Raw genomic sequence first — 26,761 nt, 5'->3', positions numbered from 1 at the left:
AGTTGACATTACATCTCAAAGCCCTAGAAAAAGAAGACCAAACCAACACCAAAAGTAGTAGAAGACAGGAAATAATTAAAATCAGGGCAGAAATCAATGAAATTGCAATGAAAGAATTAAAAAAATGGACAGAACAAAAATTGGTTCTTTGAAAAAAACAAGTAAAATTGACAAACCCTTAGCCACCCTAATGAAAAGGAGGAGAGAAAAAATTTAAATTATTAAAATTCATGATGAAAAGGGAAATATCATGACAGACACTATATTGAAATACAGAAGACAATTAGAAACTATTTTGAAAATTTATACTCCAGTAAAATAGAAAACCTCAGATACCAACAAACTTCTAGAGGCATATGATCAACCCAAACTGAGTCAAGAGAACACACACAATTTAAACAGATCAATTTCAAGCAAGGAAATAAGAAGACACCGTCAAAAGCCTACCTACCAAGAAAAGCCTGGGACCAGACAGATTCACAGCTGAGATCTCCAAGACTAAAAAGGAGAATTAATACCAGTACTCCTCAGATTATTCCATGAAATAGAAAGGAGGGAACCCTAGGATCATCCTGATACCAAAACCAGCCAGAGACACATCAAGGAAAGAAAATTGTGGAGCAATATCCCTGATAAACATTGATGGAAAAATTCTTAATAAAATTCTGGCAAATCACATACAAAAACATATAAAAAAATAATGCACCCTGATCAAGTGGGGTTCATTCGAGGGATGCAAAGTTGGTTCAACATACAGAAATCAATAAATATATAACTCATCACATCAATACACTTAAAGATAAGAATCATAATTATCAAGATGCAGAGAAAGCATTTAACAGAATCCAGCACCCTTTCATGTTCATGTTCATCATCTCATGTTTCATGAGGTGGACATGATTACCTTAGGTACATGTGTGACTGCACATGTGGTGCAATGCTATATCGGGTACAGTCAGAGAAATGAAAATTTGTGCTACAGTTGTGTACAGTGAATCAAAATGCATTCTGCTGTCATACATGCCTAATTAAAATAAATTTTTAAAATCCTCTCAAACTCAGGTTTTTTCCTTGACTGTGTCTGTATTAATGAGCCCATAAAAGACATTCTTCCAATTTTGTTAGTATTTTTGTTGTTATTTTGTGGTGCTGCAGGGATGGAACCTGGGGCCTGGCACCTGCTGGGCAAGCACTCTCCCACTGAGCTACTTCCCCAGCTCTTCTTCATTTTTTGAGTTCTAGCATTTCTTGTGTTTTCCATCTCTCTGCCACACTGCCTGTCTTTCTCCTTGCCTGTTGTCTGCTTTATCCACCAAAGGATCAGCATATCACTTGTATTTGTTTTAGATTCTTGGTCTGGTAATGCTACCATCTTTGCCATGCTTGCTTCTCACACCTTGCTCCCTCCAGATTGAGTTTATTTCCTTGTAGAATGCCTTCCAGGTTTTTCTTGGCCCTGGACATGACATATTGGGTAAAAGGGACTGCTGTAAATAGGCCCTTAGTAATGTGTTGGTGAGGTGTGATGAGGGGAGGCATTTCTGTATTCCTGTGAGGTCTCACTCAGTGAGCCTCTGCCTCTGTGCTAGGAACTTCACATATGCTTCCCAGAACCCAGCACCCCCACGTGGGTCAGGATGACTGACATGGGCAATAGTCAGCCTCTGATAATAGCACAGTAACTTAGGGTGGACCTTGTCAAGGGACATAGAGTGCTCTGGCCTATTTTTGAATGGTTCCTTTCTATCTTCCACTACCAGAAGCCTTCTCTGGTGTTCATTTTGGGAATTGATTGAGCTCCTGGAGGTTGTGACTTGGACCCCCCAGAGTGGCTAACCCTCAAGCCTGTCACACTGAGCCTCCAGCAGTTCATAATCACAGTTCCGGTTCCCTGCCTCGGCACGGGTTTCCACGTCTCTGCCCTGGTCAGCCGTGACTCTGTGTTCGGCTCTCCATTCTGAAGTCTTAGGGGCAGGGCTTTGCTTTGTGCCCTCACCTCTTTTGTGACAAGATTTGAGGGGACTTGATGGCTTTTCAGTCTGTTCAGCTTTTTACTTGTAAGGACCAAGTGATGACCTCGCTCCTTACACAACCCACTAGAAACCAGAAGTCTGTCTTGATATGGGTGTCTGGAAGTGTCAGTGTCCCTCCCTGTGCTGCGTTCAGCTGGCTCCCATGCTGTGTTTTTGTTTTCATTTTCTCAAAGTATATTTCTAATTTGGCTTATGATTTGTGTGATCCCGTTGGCTACTGGGAATGTCTTAATACCTGCACATTTGTGAGTTTTTCAAATTTCTTTCTGTTACTGATTTATGGCTTCATTCTGTATGATGGCAAAACCTTCCTTCTACCTGCTCTGTATGAGTGCAGTCACTTAGATCCTTGAGGCTTGCTTTATGGCCCTCTTGGGGAGTGTTCCATGTGTACTTGAGAAGAATGTAAATTTTTCTCTTGGGTTGACATATATGTTTGTTTGGTCTAGATGGTCTGTTATACTGTTCATGTCTGTCTTTTTTCCTGTTCAGTGTGGAAAATTAGGCAGAAAATCAAGTGCTTTTCGGAGGACCTGAGCTTAACCTATCTTCTGATTTGTGCCTCGTGACAGCAGGATCATGGTAGACTGTGGTATTTCTCAGGGTTTCCTGTGTCCTTGTTTGTGGGAAGGGTGTGTTGTGCATTGCTTTCATGAGATCCTCATAAGGTTTCTGGTCCCAGATCCTACCCTGGCTGTCCTGTGCTCCATTTCAGCCCCAGGCTCTCGGTGAATCTGAGCCCGGACTGCAGGAAGCAGGCCTGCCCCAGGCACAGGGGCCACAAGGGAAGGGAATCGTGCCAGGCAAAGGCAAGTCCCAGACACCAGCCCCCAGTTTAGAGGTGGTTTTGGATTTGAAGAGACGAGGTAAGCAAGGTAAGCAGAGCCTGGCAGTTTAACCAGTAGTGGCAGCTCCTGTTCTCCTACTGCATATGGATACTCTGAGGGGCAGAGTGTGTGGCTGGAGCCAGCCACTGAGCTCAGTAATGGGGCTGACAGATGCAGGTTTCTCTCTGGGCACTTGGAATTGGGGCCACAGGGCTTCTCTGTCTTGCTGACATCTTATCCTTATAAACTTAGTGCCTTGTTCTTTGACAGCTGTATAAGTAAAGGTCCTTTTATTGAGGACACCAGTGGGACTGTAGGATTAAAGGACTGTAAGATGAAAAGCTCTGGCTCCCAAGAGTCTCTAACAGACATGATCATAACACAGCAGCGCCTCCTCCAGGACTTGTAGGTTGTTGAGATAATTTAGTCCAGATTACTTTGCTCAACAACGTCTCTTCCTCATACTGAAGATGAACTGTGGCACAGAGAGGTCTGTTGGGGAAGTCATAAAAATAAGCTCCCCAGCTGCCCCCCCCAGTATAGAGCTCACCCTGTCCCCATTTCTCAGAAACACTCTGGGAATTGAATGGCCCCAGATTTGGGGGTTTTTGTTTATTTTGTTAAAATTTAGTGTTGGTGAACTAACTGTATTCTGTGCACAGAGGAAACCAACGAGATTCAGGTTGTCAGTGAGGAGGAGCCTCAGAGAGACAGCCTGCTGCTGCTGCCGCCCCAGGAACCAAGCCACAAACAGGCTGTGGAAGACAAACCTGTGGGTGGAAGAGGCTTTGTGGGAGCAGAACTCAGCCAAACTCCACAGGCGCCAGAAAATCAGGAGGGTGAAGACCCTGAGCGTGACCAGCTAGTTATTCGAGATGGGCAGGAGGAACAGGACGCTGCCAAGGAAGGTGAGAGGCTCCGTGGGTCACCTGTGAGCTTTTCGTACTGCTAGGCTCAGCCCTCTTGATCTCACTCTCAACACTGGATGCATCCTGTTGAATTTTTCTAAATGCAGTTCAAGATTTGGTAGTTCCTCCTTTGTTTATTATTCATTATAAAGTGTGAGGCAAGAAGAGTAGCATTGTATACTATAGCACTTCAAGTTTCAGACACAATGTTAACAGGAAGTCGAGGGGACTTTGCAGGTATTTGACCTGGAGGTGGGTGCTTAACACAGTAAATTCAGCTGCAGGCAGGAGGACCACCCACAGGCCTCTGTATCTCTGCTTCATGTGGTGTGCTGTACAGACAGTACTGGTGAATGACTCAAGGAAGTAAGGACTGCGAGAGTTAGTGCAGTTAGAGTTAGTTGAGTACTGAAAAAGAGCCACACGAATCCTACCTTTTTTGTTTCCTAAGAAATAAAGAGTGGGGCTGGGTATGGTGGTGCATACCTATAATCCCAAAGAGAGGCTAAGGCCAAGTTTGAGGACAGCCCCAACAATTTAGCAGGATCCTCTCTCAAAATAAAAAGGGTTGAGGATATGTAGCTCCAGTGGTAGAACTCCTGAGTTCAATTCCTAGTATTGTAAAAAAAAAAAAAAAAAGAAAGAAAGAAAGAAAGAAAAGAGTTGGAATGAGATCAACTGAATTATTATTTCAGTGCTTTGAAGTTGAGGAAAATTTCCATTCCGCCTTAGCCGGGAACACTGATGAAGACATGAAACCTATTTTCTGGTATAAACCAAATAACAGAAGTTGGGAATGTGTTCATTTGTAGAAGTCACCCTGATTACTAATTAAATCTCATTTTCATCTCTGTTTCTCTTTTGGAAGAACGTATCCTCCCAAGTTCCAATTAAAGAATTTATTTATTTATTTTGAGACACCAGGGATTGAACTCAGGGATACTCTCAACTACTGAGCCACATCCCCAACCCTATTTTGTATTTTATTTAGAGACAGGGTCTCACTGAGACGCTTTTGCTGAGGCTCACTGTCCTCCTGCCTCAGCTTCCTGAGCCACTGGGATTACTGGTGTGTGCCGCTGTGCCTGGCCTAAAGAATTGTATTTTATCACCCTCTCGCTAAAGGCATCACTGCTCAGGTCCCTGCTTTACATACCTGCCCAGCCATAAGATGCTCGTGTTGGGAGGGTGGTAGGGAAGACACACACTGTTGGATCATCCTGTGACTCTCAAGTGTCAGATCATTGAGCACAAAGTTTTTTAAAAATATATTTATTTTTTAGTTGTAGTTGGACACAATGACTGTATTTTATTTATTTTTATGTGGTGCTGAGGATCAAACCCAGGGCCTCGCATGTGCTAGGCGAGCGCTCTACCACTGAGCCACAACCCCAGCCCCTGAGCACAAAGTTTTAAGAGTTAAAGGCCTATGTGGCTTTCTAACTGCACCTGTTTCCAGATGCAGTTGTGATGGTTTCTTCTGAAGAAAAAAACTACAGTATACTGAAGTATGTGCTTTGCTTCCGTCAGGCAGTGAGTACAGAGAAACAACGAAAGCAGATTTTCCAGGCATGTTTAAAAAAATGGTTTGCTTACCTATATAAAAAAATAAACGGTTAGAGGGGCTGGGGTTGTGGCTCAGAGGTAGAGCGCTTGCCTAGCATGCATGAAGCACTGGGTTCAATCCTCAGTACCACATAAAAATAAAATAAAAAGATATTGTGTCCACCTACAACTAAAAAATAAATACTAAAAAAAAATGGTTTAAAGTTAAACCCTTTGAATGGGTCTCTTGAATGTATTTTGCCTTGGTCTTGTTTTCTGGCCACTCTTCTGTCTAGGGATGAACATGGTATTGAATGATCCAATTCTGTATGGACAGTTTTATCCTTTGATTCACAGTACTGACTCCATTCCCTGTCTTGGAGCAGTGAGCCATTCTAAGAAATGTTAAAAAAACAGTGGTACTTTCCTTTAACATAGAGAGAGATGATTGTTCCTTTAAAAATTTTTGGTTTACTTAGCTAGGTAGAACCCCCCTCCACCCTTTTTTTCTTTTTTTTTTTAAAGACTTTATTTCATTTATTTATTTATTTTTTATGTGATGCTGAGGATCGAACCCAGGGTCTTGCACGTGCAAGGCAAGCGCTCTACTGCTGAGCCATGGCCCCCTTTTTTTCTTTTTTGAGCAGTTTTGCTCTGTTACTGAGACCAGTTTCAAGCAGTCTTTCTGTCTCAGCCTTTTGAGTTGCTGGGACTACAGGCTAATGCCATTGCTCCTGGCTTCTCCGCCATCCCCTACTTTGCAGTGCTGGGATCAAACCCATGCCTTTCTCATGTTAGGCAGGCTGTTGTACCTACCACTGAACTGTGTCTCCAGCTGCCAGGACCTTATTTTATACAGAATCAAAACTTAGTGGAACATTCATAAGGACACTCCTACATGGCATTTGTACTAGAAGCAAACACCGTTTCCTGAGAGGTAACAAGGATCTGATTGTTAAGGATGACTGTGTAATCCCCAGTATCCAGGTCCTGGTGTTTCTGTGGCACCACAAGAGAAATAATGTAACTTGTGTTTTATGTGTTGATTTTATAGGGAGAAACCAGCAGAGACTAGCAGATGATGACTACAACATAGATGAAAATGAGGCAGAATCCGAAACAGACAAGCAGGCAGCCCTTGCAGGGAACGACAAAAACTTGAATGGTAATAATGGTGGTGAGGGGACACCTTTCATTTCTCCTTTCTGGTCCTTCACTTTGTCCGACTAATGTCAATAACACTGTAAGTAGTGAGTCATTTCAAGGAGACTATATTCTTAGAAGCCTTTAACACAGGGACAGTGGAGCAGGGCAAGGGATAAGAACGAAGCCCAAGATATCTGTTGGAGGATTTATTTTCAGTGACATTTAGGGAATTTCCCAATAAATGAAATGTCTGGTCACCCCTGATCAGTCTATACCTCTCATTTCTTTGCCATTCATTTCTCTTTTGGCTTACCCTGCTTTATACTGTTTTAAGTACGATAGCTGTAATACCTGCTAAGCCTAATTCCCAGGAAAGCTCAGCTAATGTCTCCTTGAATAATGCTTCATTAGTTTAGTTTTGTTTTGTTTTGTACCAGGGGTTGAACACAGGGGCACTTAACCAGAAGCCACATCCCCAGACCTTTTTATTTTCTGAGACAGGGTCTAAGTTACTCAGGGTCTTGCTGAGTTACTGAGGTTGGCCTCTAACTTGCAGTCCTTCTGCCTCAGCGTCCCAAGCCACTGGGATTATAGGAGTGTGCTTCTTGTTTTTGATTCCTTTGCCTCTATTTTTTCCCTCATCTTTTCTATTTCTGCCTCTCTGGGCTGCATATAGATTATTTCCTCAAAAACATTCTTACACTTTACAAATTTTTCCTTCAAAAAAGAAAAATCTTTTCAAATGTTCCCAAGTTTTTCTTCCGGATTTTCCTTATCTGCTCTTTAATTCATGAGTTCTATGGCAGATTCTCACCCATGGCACTTAGTTTCCTTATGTTTTAGGCTTTTTTCACTGTGAGCCACTAGTTTCCTTAGAACTTTATCCCAGGGAAGTCTGAAGATAGCTACACTCCTTGAGAAGGTAGTTTGCCAGTTGAAATAAGGGCACTAAAATACATAACCTTTTAAGATAAACCCTCTAGTTTCTTTGATGATGTAGGGTATTATGAATTCAGATTGTATGCCTGTGGTTATCTTGTTGGAAGTAGTCTCATTTGGACAGTAATCTTTCTTGATGTCCCATTTTCTTCACTGGTTTATTTACCATTACCTTTAAATTAGGGCTTTGAACTTTGGGGTTTCAGTTTTATGTGGAGGTTTCACCTTCAGTGGAATCCACGTTTTTGTACCCCTGCTCCTTTGGAAACTGAGGTAAGTCCAGTATCTTCAGACTTGAAGCAGAAATCTTTATGGTCACAGCCAGCTTCATTGTTCATTACCTCCAGAGTTGTTACTGCACTTGACTTCTGACCTTACAGAGGCTGTCTTATACCACCAAATGAACAGTGCATTATTTGTAATGTTTCATATTTTTAACATTTTTAACTTTTCAGAGAACTTAGATTTTAAGTTTATTTCTATATAGCCTTCATTAACTGCAATACAATTGTCCAAATAAAGAAATTTTGATGCAGTGCTGTTATCTACTATGTAGACTTTCCTTAAATTATGTGGCTGTCCAACTAATATCCTTTTTTGTAGTTCAGTTGAATTAAGTACACTATAAACTCACACTTAAACCCCAAACCTTTTTAAGCTAAACTGATCAGTTGTCATTTCTCTTTTGTATCCTTTAACCTGGAACTGTTGTTGTATTTATTTCTTATTAACTCTGTTCGGTAGAAAGTCCCTCCATTTGGGATTGTCTAACCCCATAGTAATATTTTTGGAAAATGCCTTTCATACTTAGCAGGGATGCCAATTGTTCAAGTTGGCAGAGTTGTTTTAGAGTTTCTAGAAATGAACTCCTAACTTGATTTTTAAATTATTTTCATGGACTACTTAGATAACCTTATGAGTGAGGAGAATTTTAAGCAAACACAGCTATCTCCATCTTTCTACTCTTTGTACTTCATTGACTCCACTGATGTCCTTTGATTTGTGAAGAGCCTGTTTCATGGTCTTGTCACACCCTTGTAATTGAGCCTAATGTGCTACTAAATGTTTGGCTTTGCACTGAAGTCAGGTATTCTTTCATCCCTTACATCCAGGTGTCCTACTAAGGGTTGGACCTTGTGAAGAGGTAGGCAAGGTAAATGTTATGGTTTAGATGTAAGGTGTCCCTGAAAAGCTTACATGTGAGACAATGCAAGAACCTACAGAAATCAGTGAATTAATCCCCTGGTAGGGAATAACTGAGTGGTAATTGAAGTGGTAGGGTGTGGCCGGAGGAGGTGGGAATTGGGGTGTGGCTTTGGGGTATATATTTGTATCTAGCAAGTGGAGACCTTTCTTTGCTTTCTGATCATTAAATGAGCTGCTTCCCTTGGCCACACTCTTCTGCCATGTTCTGCCTCACCTTGAGCCCTGAGGAATGGCGCCGGCCTTCTATGGACTAAGACTTCTGAAACCATGAGCCCTCAAAGAAACGTTTCCTCCTTTAAAATTGTTCTAGTCAGATCTTCTAGTCACAGCAGCAAAAAAACTGACTAAAACAAAGAATTTTTCTTTCAATCTTTTAAGATAGTTTTAGTGAAGAAATGTCCTCAACATCAGCTTCGGCATCATTTTAAGATTATGTCATTGAGTTTAAGACCTTGCTTGTCCCAAGAAAGTAGATGAAAAAGCCATTGGTTCCAACTTTATAAGACAGTATTAATTTAATATGGCAGTCATTTAATTCATTAAATTAACTTAAAAAATTTTTTTGTAGTTGTACACAATTACTTTATTTTTATGTGGTGCTGAGGCTGGAACCCAGGGCCTTCATGTGCAAGGCGAGTGTTCTACCCCTGAGCCACACCCCTAGCCCTTAAATTAACATTTTAATATGGAACATAGTTTATAAGACTTTGTGACTTTTATGTCCTTTGAGTAAGACCTGTTGATGGAAGGCACATCAATTCTGTATACAGCACTTTGAGTAACAAGTGGCCTGAAGCTGCAAGACTCCCAAGGCTCTTGGGAGGCAGTGTGGGCTGGTAAAGTGCGCGTAAAGAAGTCATGCAGCACAGGAGGGCCATGGATTTATTTCAGTGTATTAAACCACTGCCAAGTTTTTAGATGTTGTAGCTTTTGTTTCATAGTACAATGTTGGCCATATACATCTGTTTATTGTCTTCTTGATTTGAAATGAAATGCCAAAGTACAACATTGATATGGGAGATACAGTCCTCTTTATGACAGTTTATAGGAACTTAGTGAAATGGGATGTGCCCAGACTGATTTCTCAACATGTTTAATATTAGAATATTATCCAACTTTTTTCCTTTTCAGTTTTTAATGCTGAAGACCAGAAGAGAGACACCATAAATTTACTTGATCAGCATGAAAAGCAGAATCATACACTCTGAAAAACTGGAATCACATACATCACATCAGGACTGAACAGAGATCACTACAAAATATTCACAAGTGACTGAGTACTCAAAACTGTGAAATGTACTAATTGTACATCTAAAGATGATTATTGTACAGTTTTACTTTCTGTAGGAAAATGGGATTAAGACAGTTTTTTGGGGGGGTACTTTTAAAGTGTCTGCGCTAGAATGTCAAAATCTGTCAAACTTTTCTGGCTAATAGTTACTTCATTAGAAGATCAACACCAAAAGTAGAAAACAAGTTCTTCCAGTGTGATGACACTAGCACCTCTTTATTCTGGAATCCAACTCTGCAGGAGAGTCCTTCTCAGATGAAAGAGAGATGGGTTGCACACAGAGAACTTCCTGGGTTCCCTCTGGAATTCCCTTCTCACTGTGCCAAGTGCCAGTGCCAATCAGCCCCTATTTCTGTTCTCACTGGCACACACTGAAGGACTAGCTGATTGATTCAGACAATCAATGGCGAAGAGCTCTATTAACGAAAACAGTTTTAAACAAGCCTAAATACAACGATGTTTTGTGTGGTAATTTTGAAAAGACTACTCATATAAAACTGTCTTCTCTAATGTACAGGAGGCTACCAAGTGATTTATAATTTGAACATTTTTGCTCTCTACTTTCTTTGCTTCATATGTGTGGGCAAAGTGAAACCTTTTCCAGTAAGTATGTATTGTCAAGTAATGACTGAATTAGACTTAACAGAGCTGGCATTTGCATGCCCACAGCAGAGCATGGACATACAGGTACTGCACTGAGGACAGATGTGCAGCTTCTTTATTACCCAAGTCAAAGAAAAAACTTGGTTGATGTTGAAGGACACAGACAGTGTTATAAATTGGAAATGTTTAGAAAGGTGAGAGAAATGCAGTAGTTGTTTTTGTCAGTTTACACATTTAGCGCACAAAATGATTTGAAAATCAAAGGTTAATGAAATGATTTTAATCATAATTCAGTGATAATGCATTAAGTGTGAGTCAGTCAATACTATTGGTAAGCAGGCTCTTACCACTTGCCAATCACTGGCAAAGTCATACTAATGACTTACTTTCAGTGACTCTTCTAAAGGGTGAAGTAGAAGAATTCACAGGGTTTGAGATGCTTGGGCCTCAGGGATCATTTGATTAACACCCTGATTTTCAGAGAGGAAAATTGGGCCCAAAAGTTGTGGGACTTCTACCTGGAGAGCTGGTCCATATTGCCCTGCAGTCACCAAAGGCAGGGTCTCTGTGTGTTCTGTGACTGTTCCCAACTTGAATGTTCCTCATATGTAATATCCTTTATGCAGTCATTTAAGATTTGTCCATCCAGAAAGGGCAATCTGAAGAACAATGTGAAGGAACCTTAACAGACTTTATCTCAGTCCTTTTCCAACTTCCCTTTGTGTCTCGGTCTTAGGGCTGACGTGAATTTGCTCTTGCTTTCTCACTTAGGAAAAAAAAAATCTATTCATCTGTTTAATGTGCATAGAATTGCTGAGAAATAAAGTAATCTGTTCAACATTTAAGACTGTGTTCATAACTTTCACTGTTTTTAGCTGTTTTCTTTTCACCCCCTACTAGATTCCTAAAGATTGAGCTTTTACCTTTTGGTTAAGGATAGTGGGTTTGCCTTAAGTTAAAGCTTTAATGGAATTAGTTACTGTTTTATGACCAAGCTGCTTTTCCACATAACCTTAAGAGATATGCCAAAGGAAGAGTTCTGATGTAAGCCCCCCACTCCCAATATCTCTCAACAATGTAGTGAAATACAGTACTGGAACCTCCCTGATCTACCTTTTCACAGAAAAAACATATTCACCTAAGTCTTATGACTCACTCAATACGTTTTTTTTTTTTTTGTTTTTGTTTTTGAGAATATTGTTTAAGAGTAGTTTTGAGAGTTTATCCAATGGTCTACACTTATATTTTCCTGTAAAGAACAACCTTGATGTAACAATCTCCTTGCTCTGGTTATGAGAGTTTATTATATAAGTCAACAGGTGACATAAAGCACCATGCTGTCCTTGAAGGTTGACTAATGTTTTAGAGTTTTAAGCAGATGTTGCAGGTACTGCGCCTCATTCAGGGAGCTGCTGCATAATATCATCACATGGTCCTCCAAAAGCTGACACTTATTTGTGTGGAAGGCAGTATTCGAGGACTACAGTAAAAACCCTAATGTGAAGGCAAACATGTCAGGTCATCTCAACTCTTCAGAAGCGAATATTTTAAACACTTGTCAGGTGTAGGATAACAAGGATAATGAAAATGTTCAGTCATCCCAAGTTTTTATAGTCCCTCACTGCAGAAACAATTCTGATTCCCTGTTCTCCTTAGATTTGGAGGCATGTGATAAACCAATTTGTGTTTAAACCAATACTGCAAAGATCAGCCATCACACTTTAACTTGCCAGACTTCCCAATTCTGCATCCCAGACATCCTGTGTTCTCACATCTTTCCTAAGTCCCAAGGTCCCAGTGACTTTCTTGCCTTCTTAAGTCAGTTCACTTTGATGGATTATTGCCATCAGGATGTCTTTTTACATCTTTAAAGAAACCTCACAAGCACATAAGTGAGAGCGCAAGTATCAATGACTAGAACTCACACTGTATGAAGTCTTAGGAAGATGGTTTTTCAATCTCAAGTTTATGCTACAGTTAGGAAAATAAAGACAGTGTTAAGGGACAAGGCCTAATCAAGAGAGGGAGGAGCCTTCCTGGGCTATCTTATTTCAGTGTAAACTTAGAGGATCTGTAGTACTGGCCAGAAGAGGCTTGGGAGTCTAGAGGAAGCCAAAGGCGCAGGGCAGAAATGAAGTGGGAGTGGCACAAAAGGGCCAAATAGGGCATTCCTAAGCAAAGATTAAGTCTTGAGACAGAGAATAGTGGAGTTTAACTGAGTTGTAGGGCTTGCAGTTTGTGATGTTTTCCAGTCACACCAAATCTTCCTAGAATAGAGTAGGGGAAAGTATAGATATTCCTCAAGACCAGCTGAGTCAAGTCTTCCATTTCTTCACCGGACTCTGTGCTTCAACCTATTTTCCAGCCTCTGTCCCGCTTCAAGCAAGAGTTCTCCCTAGTGTCACCAGTCACTTTCACTTGCCAGATCTGTGGGTCTAGTTTCATCCTTCTGCTACTGGTTTTAGCTATGTGTGGCCCTGCATAATGCTTATCTTCCTGTTGCCTCTTTTTCCAGCACCCAGAAGCACAGCCAGGGGGGAACAAAAGAAGCAAATGCTTCTTCCAAATCTTTTAAATAGGGTGCTCTTTGACTAATACTTAAGGGAATATATTATTTGTCAGAAAATCAAACCATGTGAAAGCAAAACAATAAAACAGACACAGCAATTTACCTAACAGTGGTATGGTGTGTTTAACGTGAGCTTTTTCCTGTAATCCTTAAACGACTACAACCCCCAAAGCATTAATTTACATGTCTAGGGCCATGTGGTCTTCCATTCATCAATCACCTCAGATTACATTTTTCAGATTAAGGCAAAACTACTTGCCAACAATCAGGATATCCCAAAGACATCACAATCTCTAGAAAATCCTTATGCCCAAACTGGTCTCCTATCTACATAAGCAAAGGGCACCTCGTCCATCTAGTTGCCAAAGCCAAAAAATTCTGAATCACCCCTGATTTCCACACAAACTCAGCCATTCATTTACCACTTCCTATTAGCCATACGTAAAATATTCAGATTCCATCCACTCTGCTCCACCCACTTAACCACTCTGAGTTAAAACAATTTTTTTCATATGTAACCAACTTCCACTCATACTCCTTGAATCACTCTGAGGCAAGCAGATCTGATTTGGTCCCCTCACTTCCCTGCATAAAAGCCACCAAGGTTCTTGAGGAATTCCTTCTCCTTTCCTGTCAACCTTATCTCTCCAGTTCCCTTTCATGCTCCGTTTTTAGCCCAGTTTCCATCCTCTTATCTCCAGGCCTGTGCGTATCCTGGTTCCCTGTATAGGCTCATTTTATCAGCTAAAGAGTCTTGAGCCTTCAGGGCTCAGAAAAGATGGTTCCATGTGAGGTGGTCCTAAACCAATATTTTATCATTCTGTTACCGTGACATATACCTGACTTTTTTAACTTTTTTAAAGGAAGGGGTAATTTTGGCATACAGTTTCAGAACTTCATTGTGTAGCCTTGTTGCTTGGGCCTATGGTTGCACAGTCCACTGTGGCAGGAGGGTGTGTGGTAGAGCTATTCACCTCAAGGCAACCAGGAAGGAGAGAAAAGCAACTGGAGGAGACCACTGGCTTCCAATAACCCCTCTGAGGGCATGGCTCCTAAAAACCTAACTTCCTACCTCTTAAAATGTTTTACCACTTTCTAACAGTGCCACAGGTTGGTGACCAAGACTTGGTAATCATAGGTCTTTGGGGGAAATCAAGACCCAAAATATAGCAACTAGTACAATGCATTTCCTCATTGCATTTTAAACACCTGTCTGCTTTTCTGCATTCTTCATAAGATTATAAGCTCTGCTGAGGGGAGACAGTATCATTTGGTTTTTTAGTTGATTTTTTAGAACCTTGGAATAGATTTTTTAGTAAAAAGATTTTTAAAAGAACTTTTTCTGGTTATAAACCTCTAAAAAAACATATTTAAAGCTACTTAAAAGGAAAGCACAAGATACTATTAATGACATACACTAATCCTTAGCTTTTTAGTTGATAATGAGCTAATAATAGGAATACTCTTTGTATTTGGAAAGATTCAAAAAATGTTTTTTAATTAACAGAAACCTTGGTAATTTTCCTCTGTGCCTGCTGACTCACTCAGAGTGGTTAAAAAATACCATAGGATCCTCTTTAAAGAAAGCAATCTCCTGTTATATTAAGAGGGTTTTTTTTTTTTTTTTTTAGTTATATTTGGACACAAGTATTTTTTTTTTTTAATTTATGTGGTGCTGAGGATTGAACCCAGGGCCTCGCACGTACTAGGCGGGCACTCTACCACTGAGCCACAACTCCAGCCATCTTTTACGTATTTTTAAAAATATTTCATATCTTGGGGCTGGGGATGTGGCTCAAGCGGTAGCGCGCTTGCCTGGCGTGCGTGCGGCCAGGGTTTGATCCTCAGCACCACATACAAACAAAGATGTTGTGTCCGCCGAGAACTAAAAAGTAAATATTAAAAATTCTCTCTCTCTCTCCCCATCTCTCTTAAAAAAAAAAAAAAAAAAAAAAAAGAATCTTTAAAAAAAAAAAAATATATTTCATATCTTGATCACTGGCAAGGAAGAATAATTTTTCAGCTTTATAACTTGCCTCAGGCTCTCTCTTCTTCATTGTCAGTGCCCTTTCTTTTATACTTTTTCCTTTGATTCTTTGCTGTTCTAATGCATATTTCCTAACATTTCTTTTCCTTCTTTAAAATTTTAGAAATTACCAATCCAAACAGTGTTTTTCTCTCAACAAAGTAAATGGATGGAGCAAAAATATACTTTGTCTCCCTAGTTAAAAGTTTCTTATTGTACAGGTCATTTTTTTCTAAGACTTTTGGGTTCTGAAATTTCAGGCTCCCTGTTATTTTTGGTTAAGGCCTGTGTTACCACTCTGAGAAAGAGACAAGACTACTTCATTAGCTGAGGAATCAGGAACATCTTTACCCTAAAACTACCTCCTTTCTGGTAGGCAAGTTCAGTGAGGATAGCTGCTTAAAAGTATTTCCAGGAGAAAGCTTTAATATTATGATTTTAAGGAAAGTGTCAAGGGATTGGGGATACAGCACACCAGTAAACCCTTGCCTATAGCATGCATGAGGCTAGGTTCTGGATTTGACCCTTACTTAGCAAATGCACACACACACAAAAGTGTCATACTGAAATTCAGATATTTAATGGGCTGGGGTTGTAGCTCAGTGTAGAGTGCTTGCCTCACATGTGTGAGGCCCTGGGTTCGATTCTCAGTACCACATAAAAAATAAATAAACAAAAATATTGTGTCTATCTATAACTAAAAAGAATATTTCATTTATATTTTTTAGTTGTAGATGGACACAATACCTTTATTTTGTTTTTATTTTTTTTTTATGTGGTGCTGGGGATCGAACCCAGTGCCTCACGCATGCTGGGCAAATGCTCTACCACTGAGCCACCACCCCAGCCCCCTAAAAAGAATATTTTAAAAAAAAGATATTTAAAGCTCAGAACCTCTACCATAAAACAAATGAACTGTTGCTAGGTGTAGGCTAAACTGCAAAAACTAATTTAAACCACAGTGTAATTCATTCTATTGATAGTATTTCCCCCTAAAAAGGAAGGCCCCAAAGACCTGGACAACTGCCATGGTAAACACCAGAGCAGAGACAGGAAGAGAAATGGGCAGGAAAGGAAGGGTAGGGCCTCTGGCACCCAGCACTTGTTGGAACAGGTGGACTTCTCAAAGCCAAAGTATATTGAACAGAACCCCACTTGAATATGTTTCACGGATTAAACTGAATATAAAGTAAATGAAAAGGAACATGCCACATTTAAATCTAGACCTAAAATTTAACAATCTATATTTTTCTACCTTGCTCCCATTTAAATGTCACCAGCAAGCAATGTGTACTCTTTTAAGTGTCCCAAGTAAGTTAATAGGATTTCTTTTAAATATTTGTATTCTTATATCTATGTCACGACACACAAACTCACAATTTCCATGTTATTCAGCCTCCTTTTGTATCTTAGAGATTAAAAAAACACTACTTTTGGATAATTTGTTTTTCAACTGCAAAAACTGTAAAGAGCAAACACCTTCAGTTATCAACATATATCAACAAAGTGGTACTGGTTTTCATCTCCAATGATGCACTGTTTTTTTGTCAAGAAATTTATTATCCTTTACAAACACTATTTTCACTCAATCATTCATAAAAAATGATTTATGATTAAATCTGTAATAAAACCATATAACGTTCATCAATGCATTCAATAAGACCAGTTTCATCCATGGAACATAATAAACCACTTTAAAACAGCAGTTTTCATTTACATCATGTAAGGCTGTCAAACTAAAAAGTATTCCTTATAATGGGCTGTTATCCAAGAAATCCATTTCACTTTACGTTATGTGGTAAAACTGATGGATATATCCTCTGAGAGTAGAATCTGAAAGTAGATTCTATCACCTTTTCAGTCTCTCAAACAAGTTTCACAACAGGAAAATATTTGTGAACAGAGAAATCAAATTCAGGAGGAACCTGTAAAAGAAAACACAGAAAGTCAATTGCTGCTTTTACTAGTATTTAAGCAGTAAACAGAACAAACACTATTTTTAGTTTCTTGTATTTTTAAAAATGAGGCAGCACAAAAGAGATAAAAAATTGGTTTTAGTGATAAGTCAGGAATTAACCTGGAGGAATAAATTATTTGTTTCTGGATTAATGAAGGTCATCACAAAACATACTGACCAGCTGTTTTCTATCTTCCAAAAATGGTTAAAAGGAAAATGAATTTAAATTACCAAAAGAAACTCAATTAGACCAGGAAATAAAATTATTTTTACTTTCAGGGTTGTTGATGGTACTAACTAATAAAATGAGAGTCATTAGTAAAGCAGAGCTAGAGAAAAGAAAGATAATAGAGAAACAATGAGAATAAATGAAGTGAAACACAAATGCCACCAAAAGCGCTATGGCCTTGGCCTCTTATGCAGAACTAATGCTAACAGGCTGAAGTGACACTGATGATATAACTGCATTACCAAGGGAAGCCTAAACTCACATCTTCTGAGGTTTTAGAATGAAGTTTTTCAGTTATTGAAACATTCACCTTCCTAAAAGTGGATGACTTTTAAGTACTTGGTACTTTTCCTATATCTTTGTTTTTATCCGTTTTCTTTTTTATCCCAAGTTTTTCAGTAATTTACATGAATGGGGGAAAGAAAGCAGACTCAAAATTTTTAGTCACAAAACATGTCAACCCAGGTATGGGGGTGCATGCCTATAATCTCAGCAACTCAGGAGACTGAGGCAAGAGATCACCATCAAGTTCAAGGCCACCTTCAGCAACTTAGTAACATCCTATGCCTCAAGAAAGTGGGGGAGGGGGTGCTGGGGATGTGGCTAAGTGGTTAAGTGTCCCTGGGTTCAATCCCTGGTACCAAAAATTTTTTAAAAAAGGGCAAGCTTTAGTTAATTTATATTTTGCTGATAAAAATCTTTTAGGATGACTTTTGTTCATTTTGTCTACGATTTTTTTTGTAATATTTTTTGAAATTTCACAATAATTTTCTCCACAATGTACTTACCTTTGACTCCTTTTTGTGTCCTCCTGCCAACAACTTCATAACCACAAAATTAGGTTTTGCAACCTTTAAAATTCTACTGACCTAAAACAAGAACAAAACAAAATTCATAGTCAAAAGCTTGTTACAGACATGAATAAGAATTTGGCACAAAGAAAGTGTTGAAATTTTATTAAATAAAGGCATTTTTAGAACTCCATTTCAGACAACTCTGAAACCGTGGAAAGGCTGCTGCATCTGCAGCCCTCGAGGGAGCATGAACTGTAGAGTAAGGGTGTATGTTTGCAAATCCCAGTTGTGGCACTAAAAAGCTCTGAGCCTTCTGGCAAGTTTTCTAATCTCTGTTCCTCAGTTTCTTCATCTGTAAAAACGGAGATAACTTTACCTGTTTCACAAAGATTTGTTGTGAGGATTAAGTGAGTTAACATATACTGTCATGTGCTTCATAATGATGTTTTGGCCATCAGAATGTTGTTTTGCAATGACATATGTGATGGTGGTCCCATAGGACATCACCTAGAGCCAAACTGCTTTGTCTTAAGTATGCTATGATGTCCACACAACATCATCTAACAAAGCATTCTCAGCACATCTTCCTTCATTAAGTGACACATTAGTGTACAAGAGCTCAGAATATGCCTGGCAAGAAGCTGAGTGTCCTTTGAGCACTAACTGTTACTTCTTTTTCTTTCATATATATATATTAGTTGCAGTTGGCCACAATATCTTTATTTTATTTATTTATTTGATGTGGTGCTGAGGACGGAACCCAGGGCCTCGCACGTGCTGGGCAAACACTCTACTGCTGAGCCACAACCCAGCCCCCTCACTGTTATTTCTGACCAACACTTGTTTAAATGCTTCACTTGGACACAAGAATTTGAACACAATAGTGAAACAAAATTCTGGATTTCTCTCAAGAGAATAATCCACAAAGTTCCTACTGCTGCTTTTTCCCAGATTTCTCAATAGAAATATACATTACTACAAGTTCAGCATCACCTCCCACTCAACTCATCAGATATCCACACCTGCTTAGCTGACAGTTCCAAGTCTAATGGGCAGCTCAAATTTAACATGTCCCAAACTCCGCCCCTGCCAGTCTTGCCCCCATTAATCAATGAATCCAGTTGTTCAGGTCAAAATCCTTGAAGTTATCCTTGATTTTTTTTTTCTCTCACATCTTACATCTAACCCACTAGGCAATCCAGAAAACTTGTTCTTAAAATATAAGGAGAAGGCAATCATTTTTGATAACCTCTACTGTTATCACCACCTTTTTCCAGCACTAATCCTATGGTCTGCTCCTTGACTGGGTCCCCAGATTCTACCTTTTGCCCTGCAACAGTCTATATCACAAGTCAGATCTGATTGATCCTCTACTCAAAACCCTCCAGTAAGTAGCTCAGGCCTATGTTCCCCACCCCCACTCCAGGAATACAACTCCTCAACTGCTGTTAAAATATCCTGGGCATTAATTGCCCTATGTCTTTCTGCATGTATGATTCCAGCACCTGACCCCACCTACCCATGAGGGCTAGAATTTCTCTCTGTATTTTCTGGTGAGGACAATAAGTGGTCAATAAATCTTTATTAAGTGATTGAAATTCCTACTAAATGCAATATGCCATCTATTACAGGTATGTCTCGGAAATTTTTTATATTACCACTTATTTTCCTTTATTAGATGGAATTTGATTTTTTTCAAAGTTTCTCTCAGCCAAGTGCAGTGGTGGCACATACCTATGATCCCAGAAATTTGGGAGGCTAAGGCAGGAGGATCATTAGTTTGAGGCCAGCCCCAGCAAGTTAGTGAGAGACTGTCTCAATATAAAAGATAAAAAGGCTGAGAATATAGATGTAGCTCAGTGATAAAGTTCTCCTGAGTTTCATCCCTAGCACCCCACCCCCCAACAAAAATCTCTCTCCTGTCTCATTTTTGTGGCACTGGGGATCGAATTCAGGGCCTCCTTGCACATGTAAGAAAAATGCTTTACCAATGAACTATATCCTAGCCCATCTCTCATTCAAGGCAATCAGCTCTCTTAAGTCAAACACATCATCAATAATTATCTTTCGAAAGATATTATATACTAACATAAGAAAATACTTGCATACATAGTTTTCACCCCCTTTTGATTGAAATGGCAGTATACAACATACTGTCCTGCACCTTTTTAAACATTACATTCTGAAGAACACTCCATTATAGCACATAAAGATCTTTCTTATCCTTCTTAAAGCTGTCTAATATTCCAATAAATAGATATGTCATTATTTATCAGACTCCTGGCTGATGAATGCTTAAGTTTCTTCCATTGTTTTTGCTTTTAGAAATACCCTGCTATAGCAAATACTCTTACATTCATCACTCATTCCCTCAGTTCTTGTTTGTGCACGTATGTACTTGTACCCATTAAAAGAAACTCTTAGAGAGTAAATGTATCTCAATAAAGTTAGGAATATAGCAAATTACTAAAATATCAGAAGCCTGAAACTTTATATTGTGCTTATTTTCAAAGTTTATTCTGATAGCTTAAAATAAAGTCTTTAAAAGTAATAGCTGTTAAATGGTCAGGTTAAATAATGTTCCTGTGATAAATGGCCACATCATTTTTCATATTTAAGACTTAAGGTTAGGCTGGCAAAGCTATTTGAAATCCTTGGCAAAAAAATTACAGTCTGTGTGATATAACCGTGTGATATAACGTTCACACGGTAGTAAGATATGTTATTTCCTACAAGCTTACCCCCCTAGAATCCAGTTTTACCTCATGGTCTGGGTTGGGGATATTTTCCAAAATCATTTTTGCCTGCTGAAAGTGCTTACTAGCTGCCACATACAGTTCTGGTGACTGAGGAGGAGGGCTATATTTATTGAGGTCAGACATTTCCTAAAAAGAAGGGAGAATATTATATTTAATATTATAATATTCATTATCTATCCCAATGATACAGTGTTTGACTACCTATTTTAAAACAAGCTGGTTAAGTATGAACAGTACATCTCTAAGAAAGTCTAAGATCAGACTGCATTAAGATTTCACCAAGTAGGTTCACCTTGAACTGTAGGTAGTGCACTGGCGGCGGGGTCATCACACTGTTGAATGGAGCAAACCTGTGCTCATATCGAACTTGTTCACTATCAAGTTCGAACTTGGGTTTGCGTACTTTACCATCCATGTCAAATGCTACCATGGTCTGAAGAAAAGAAAATGAGAAAAGGAAAGCAATATGAAAAAGTAAACATCTTCAATAATACTGTAAACAAATGGTAGTCTATATACATTTGAAACGATTCATGGCTCAGAAGTCAAACAGGAAGAGGAAAAACTGACTTATTATTCACTCTTATTTTATGTTCCATGCATTGGAATGCAGGGGTGTTTTACCACTGAACTGCATCTTCAGCTTGGTTTTTATTTTGAAACAGGGTCTCAGGGACTCGCTAAGTTGCTGAAGCTGACAAGTTTGAGGCTTCAGTGTCTAGAGTTGCTGGGATTATAGGTGTGTATCACTGAACCTGGTTCTGCTTTACGCATTTTAGTTGCTTCAAATTATTTCTGTAGTTGCCAAAAACAACTTAAAAAGTTTGACTCACTGTCTCCTGAAAAATTCATGCTTTTGCTTATGCCATTCATTGTTCCTAACATACTAACACACTCCTAAAAAATACCCAAATCCATCACATCCATGAAAGTTTTCCTGTTTATGAGAAGTAAGCTCTTCTTTCTTGTACTACCTGTTTTACACATATGTCAATTGGACTGTCAGACATTAACTTGGCCATGGATGAAACAAAGACCAATATACTTTACAAAATGTCTGACAGCAGGGTTCAAATGCTTCTTGAAAACAACTAGACTTGAAAAAGAATAACCTTTAAGCAAAGGGGTAAAGAGTTCATTTTAAATAGACTGCATAACAGCAATACACTTCAACAACTTACTTTAAACATTCCAGCACACATGTTCTGATATGCCTGGCTCATTGTGATCTCTCGGCTCAATGGACGAACTGTAATTATAGAGAAAATAAAAAATCTTCTATATTCCTTTCCTCTCTTCCTCTTATGTTATTGTAGGAGAAAATTTAATTTTAAAAGATCTTTCAGCGTGTTTATTAAATTTAAACTTCATTTTGCTCCCATAGACTAAATTTTGGTCTGAGACCAAAGTTTGCAAATAATACAACTGAAAGTCTAACAATAATTTTATAGCTGTAAAATTCTAGTATGAAGTAATTTTAAACCTTTCTGAATTCACCAAAGACTTAACCTGTTAATACAGGGAAACCCATGAATTCAATAACCAACACAAACTGCTTAAATCCCAAGGAAACACAAAGTAGTATTTCATGATTGTAGTGATATCTGCCCATAAGTGATCTATGCAGTCCCTTTAAAATAGTTCTCTTTGCTCATGGTTCTTGGACTATGCCACAGGAGTTCTGTGCTACCTTCCTGTGCCTAGCTGTAAAACTATCTCCCTTTTAAGCCCTCTGGTTCTGCCCATATCTTGTTCCCTAACCTATCTGGCCTGAAAACTCCATGTGGATATTTTCTGATACAACATCTCCTGATACATGGAACAGCAAAGAAATAAAAGGAAAGCAAGGAAAGGAAACAAAAGGGCTTAATCACTATTACTGGGGCTCAGTTTCTACTTTTTAATCTCTGAAGGGATGAAGAACTAAAATATAATGACTAATTCACTCATTACGATTATTCACAAGGAGCTTTCCATCTATTTCATTGTTAAAAGTACACTTCACTGTTCTTTAGTAAGTTGAAAAGAAGTCCACAGCACCTTTCTTTTTTTTCTTTGTTTTTTTACTGCTACGACCTTTCTGCTGTTCTTCCATTATTCTTTCCTCTGCCATCTGTGAACCATCAGCACGACTCAATGTTGACATCAACCATGCATAAAGGAATTCAGAGAGGTACCTTGAAGGACACAAAAACGTCACTTAACAGTACATGTCTAAATTAGATAGCTTTATCAACACATGTATTCGTAATAATGGATAGTTTTTATTAATTTATTTGTTTTACCTTTAGGTGCTAGGGATAGAACCCAGGGCCTCATACATACTAAGCACATGCTTTACCACTGACTATATACCTTCAGTCCCAAATATATAGTTTTATTATGCTTTAAGGTTTTATGGCAACTGATGACCATATTCAATAATAGATTAGGTTTTATAAGAAATAAGCATTAAGCTGGGCCTGGTGGTGCACACCTGTAATCCCAGTGGCTTGGGAGACTGAGGCAAGAGGATCACAAGTTCAAAGCCAGCAGCTTAGGGAGACTCTAAGCAATTTGGAGAGATCCTGTCTTGGGGGGAGATACACACACACACACACACACACACAAACACACACAAACACACACACACACAAACACACACACACACACACACATACATTATATACACATATAAATATATATAAATAAAAAGAAAATAAAAAGGGCTAAGGATGTGGCTCAGCGGTTAAGCACACCTGGGTTCAATCCCTGGTCCCCCCCAAAAAAAGAAAAAGAAAGAAATAACCTTATTAAAACTCACTGACTTTCTCTTTTCACATTTTATATAACTTTTTTCTTTAAAATTTGTTCTAGTTATACATTACAGTAATGTACTTTCACACATCATACATAAAGAGTATAACTTTTTGATAAATATGTACATACATAAAACAAATGAATGCCCACTAAATTGTTTTTATTATCAGGACACTTTTCATCTAGGTCTATTAAGAAAAAAAATTTTTTTACCTACTAATCATAAAAGCAAGCAAAGCAAGTGAAACAAAGAAATGCAGAAAATGACATAAAATTACTGGTATTACACAATACCATTCTAAAAACATAAAAACATTTAGGCTTGTAACTTAGTCAATAAATGCAAAATATTCTACCACATACTTAATTTTTCAGAATTTTAAACAAACCAAGCCTGAGAAGTAACCAACCTGGGATATAAATATGTCTTTTGTAATATACTCAATAATAAACGAACTACAGTAAGTGAAAATAAAATATTTGTAAGAAACTTCATGATTAAGTTTGAGCCTATTTTCAATATTTTCTAGAAAAATGTAAGGCAGTTTACAATACTAAAACCCATACAAAACAAAATATTTTAAAATAAAACAGAAACTAGTATAGACAAATGGAATGACTTAGTATTATATTGTGAAGCTAAACCAACTATTGTGTTTAAGCTAAAGGAAAAAGGGAATGTAATTTTATCTGATAAACAAAAAGCATCTCATTTCATATGAAGGGAAAATAACTCCTGGCACTCGATTTAAGAAAAGCATTTATTTGGGGGGGGGGGGGGCGCGGTGGTACATGCCTGTAATTCCAGCTATGGCAGGAAGCTCACAAGTTCGAAGCTAGCTGGACAACTTTGGGTGACTCAAAAAACAGAAAGGTCTGGGATGTAGTTCAGTGATACAGTGCCCCAGGTTTAATCCCCAGTACCATAAAAAGAAAGAAAAGCATTTGTTATAGTATCCTTTTACGGATACAAATACAAATGAAATATTTTTCTCCTCTACAATATAAAATCTGAGGAGATTTTATGTATATGTATGTATCTCCTCTATTTTAAATCTGAAAAATTAATGGTGCCTTCTATCTCTAAATTATTTAATCGAAGGACAGATGAATCAAGGGAGAATCAGACAGGATTCAGGCCTTTCTTCTCAAACATCAGGTACTTCCATGAGCTTTTTACAAAGTGCTTTATCAAAATTAACATATAATTATCTAAACCAATGGTTTTCAAATTGCCACCTGTGGATCCACAGCAGTGTCACCTCTGAATTAATTAGGAGTAAAAATTGGGTCCTATGCTACGCTTACTAACCTAGGAACTCTAGGGATTGAGTTCAGTAAGTGACTATGGTGCATGTTAACAATGAAGAATCACTGTTTCTGCTGTTCATTTGAAAAGGGTCAACATGCTTTGGGGATCACATTCATGAACAACAACAGATTATTTTGGAAAATATAGGAGTCCAACCTAAATTTGAAGCCAAAAAGCAGGTCAGTACATGAAGGCCACAGGAGTACTTATAGGCAAAATTAACATTTCTTTTGTTAGTAAGGTATGAATCTGCTTATGAATTTTAACGGTATATTTACCATTCATTTGCTGAATTAAGATCCCAATTCTTTGAGAAAAAAAAAAGTTATACTTTCATCTGAGAAAACAAGAGCAAAAGCTTCCAAGTAGGTACCTCAAGCACAAAGAAAAAGAAATTTGAGCCCATTCCTCTACAAAAATCAAGAGGAATATCTACTATGAGCTACTATAGATATCTACTATATCTACAAAATGTATTCTAAGTAGCATGGGTTAGTTGGTATTATCTATATAAATGTTGAAAAATATAACAAGTAAATTATTCTCTTATTATCACAGTCAATATTCAAACTCAAGTTTCATAACCGAGAGTTCTGTTAAAATTCCTTGCTGCTAATAACAGTAGAAAAAAATTATTTTTCTTCTTCAGAGCAGTGACTCCAAAGAATATTTTTTAAATTAAATAAACTCAAATAGATTTTAAAAGGCGAAATGTAAAGTTTACCAAATTTAGGTGTTTGTGATGAGCAACACAGGTAATTGGTAATTTTAATTATCTCCATACTTTGCCAGACTAGGACTGGTTCAAGATACCTGAATTCATTAACACTCAATGTTCTTAAAATTATTTTCTATGACAGCTTTGTCATGCCTAAGATAATGCCAACACACACTGTCTTAGTAAGTTTCTTTATTATGTCCTCCAATGAAAGGGAAGAACTAATCTCCTAAAGATCATCCCTCATCAACTCCAGAGTTAAAACACTAAGTTTCAGGGCCAGAGCATGAAACAGTTATGTTCTTAGTGATCATCCTGGCTGTGATTTCTTCCCAGGAGAAATAAGACCTGGTTTCACTGTGAACTTTCACTCCATCAAGTACATTCACAGCCACTACTTAAGTGCTCTTAAGTCAGGGCAAAATGAGTTTTCTTCATAAAAATAAATAAAAGATCTTCAATTAATATATTTACTTTGGGGCCACTTTTATTGATTTTTACATAAATATTCAAATGGATGGGAAAACATCTGTAAAATGTTACAGCACTAAAGACATTCAAATTGATGCAGCTCTAATTTTCAACAGCCATTTTTCCAACTGTCCTACATCTAAACTGTATTAAATGAATGAGTATTCTGATATTACACTATTTTACAGATGCTCTCTCAGATCTTATACACTCCATCCACCAATTTTAACTCAAACTGTTCTCTTACCAGTATATGTAATAGTACTCATGCATGCTATAGAGTTCCAATTCAAAGCCACTTAGAAGATACTGTATCATAATTCGAAGGTTATGGTAAAGGACCCAGGTTCCTAAACAAGCCAAATGTTGCCTTTGGGGTTCTTGTTTCAACAGCATAGTGTGAAGTGCTGCATCAACCTTCTCTGCCTGTCAAAATATCATAACATTGAGTTTTTTTAATGTAATAAGAGAACTTAAAAATCTCATTACCCAAAGATCCTACTTTAAAATGCATTTTTAGTTAGATTTATATGCAAAGTTCTCAATTCACAAAGGTAACATTTACTTAAATACTTCTTTAATTAAGAGGCACCCATTTTAAATAACAAAATACAAATAGTTGACTTAAG

General features: G+C 38.2%; 2 protein-coding genes across 4 annotated transcripts in view; one reads left to right on the top strand and one right to left on the bottom strand.

Annotated features, from left to right (window-relative positions):
• Positions 1-11,343, top strand: part of Golm1 (golgi membrane protein 1) — a 64,254-nt gene extending 52,911 nt beyond the window's left edge. Inside the window, exons 7-10 of one of the 2 annotated variants that reach the window (XM_076846139.2) lie at positions 2,749-2,899; positions 3,523-3,768; positions 6,368-6,478; positions 9,736-11,343. In XM_076846139.2, the coding sequence (XP_076702254.1) occupies positions 2,749-2,899; positions 3,523-3,768; positions 6,368-6,478; positions 9,736-9,812 (585 nt within the window). In that variant the 3' untranslated portion in view covers positions 9,813-11,343. Of the gene's footprint in view, positions 1-2,748; positions 2,909-3,522; positions 3,769-6,367; positions 6,479-9,735 lie in introns of both variants that reach the window. The other variant, XM_076846138.2, reaches the window with a different exon arrangement.
• A 4,830-nt stretch (positions 11,344-16,173) lies between these two features.
• Naa35 (N-alpha-acetyltransferase 35, NatC auxiliary subunit) overlaps positions 16,174-26,761 on the bottom strand; it is a 102,333-nt gene continuing 91,745 nt past the window's right edge. For both annotated transcript variants that reach the window (XM_076846136.1, XM_076846135.1), the window contains exons 17-23: positions 26,380-26,558; positions 22,873-23,009; positions 22,014-22,081; positions 21,125-21,265; positions 20,836-20,958; positions 18,068-18,148; positions 16,174-17,018 (exon numbers count right to left, since the gene is read on the bottom strand). In XM_076846136.1, coding sequence (XP_076702251.1) covers positions 16,959-17,018; positions 18,068-18,148; positions 20,836-20,958; positions 21,125-21,265; positions 22,014-22,081; positions 22,873-23,009; positions 26,380-26,558 — 789 coding nt within the window. In that variant the 3' untranslated portion in view covers positions 16,174-16,958. The remainder of the gene's footprint in view (positions 17,019-18,067; positions 18,149-20,835; positions 20,959-21,124; positions 21,266-22,013; positions 22,082-22,872; positions 23,010-26,379; positions 26,559-26,761) is intronic.

The sequence above is a fragment of the Callospermophilus lateralis genome, chromosome 2 (genome assembly GCF_048772815.1).
Source record: "Callospermophilus lateralis isolate mCalLat2 chromosome 2, mCalLat2.hap1, whole genome shotgun sequence".
Lineage (NCBI taxonomy): Eukaryota > Metazoa > Chordata > Mammalia > Rodentia > Sciuridae > Callospermophilus > Callospermophilus lateralis.
This window is presented reverse-complemented; position numbering and strand designations above follow the sequence as displayed.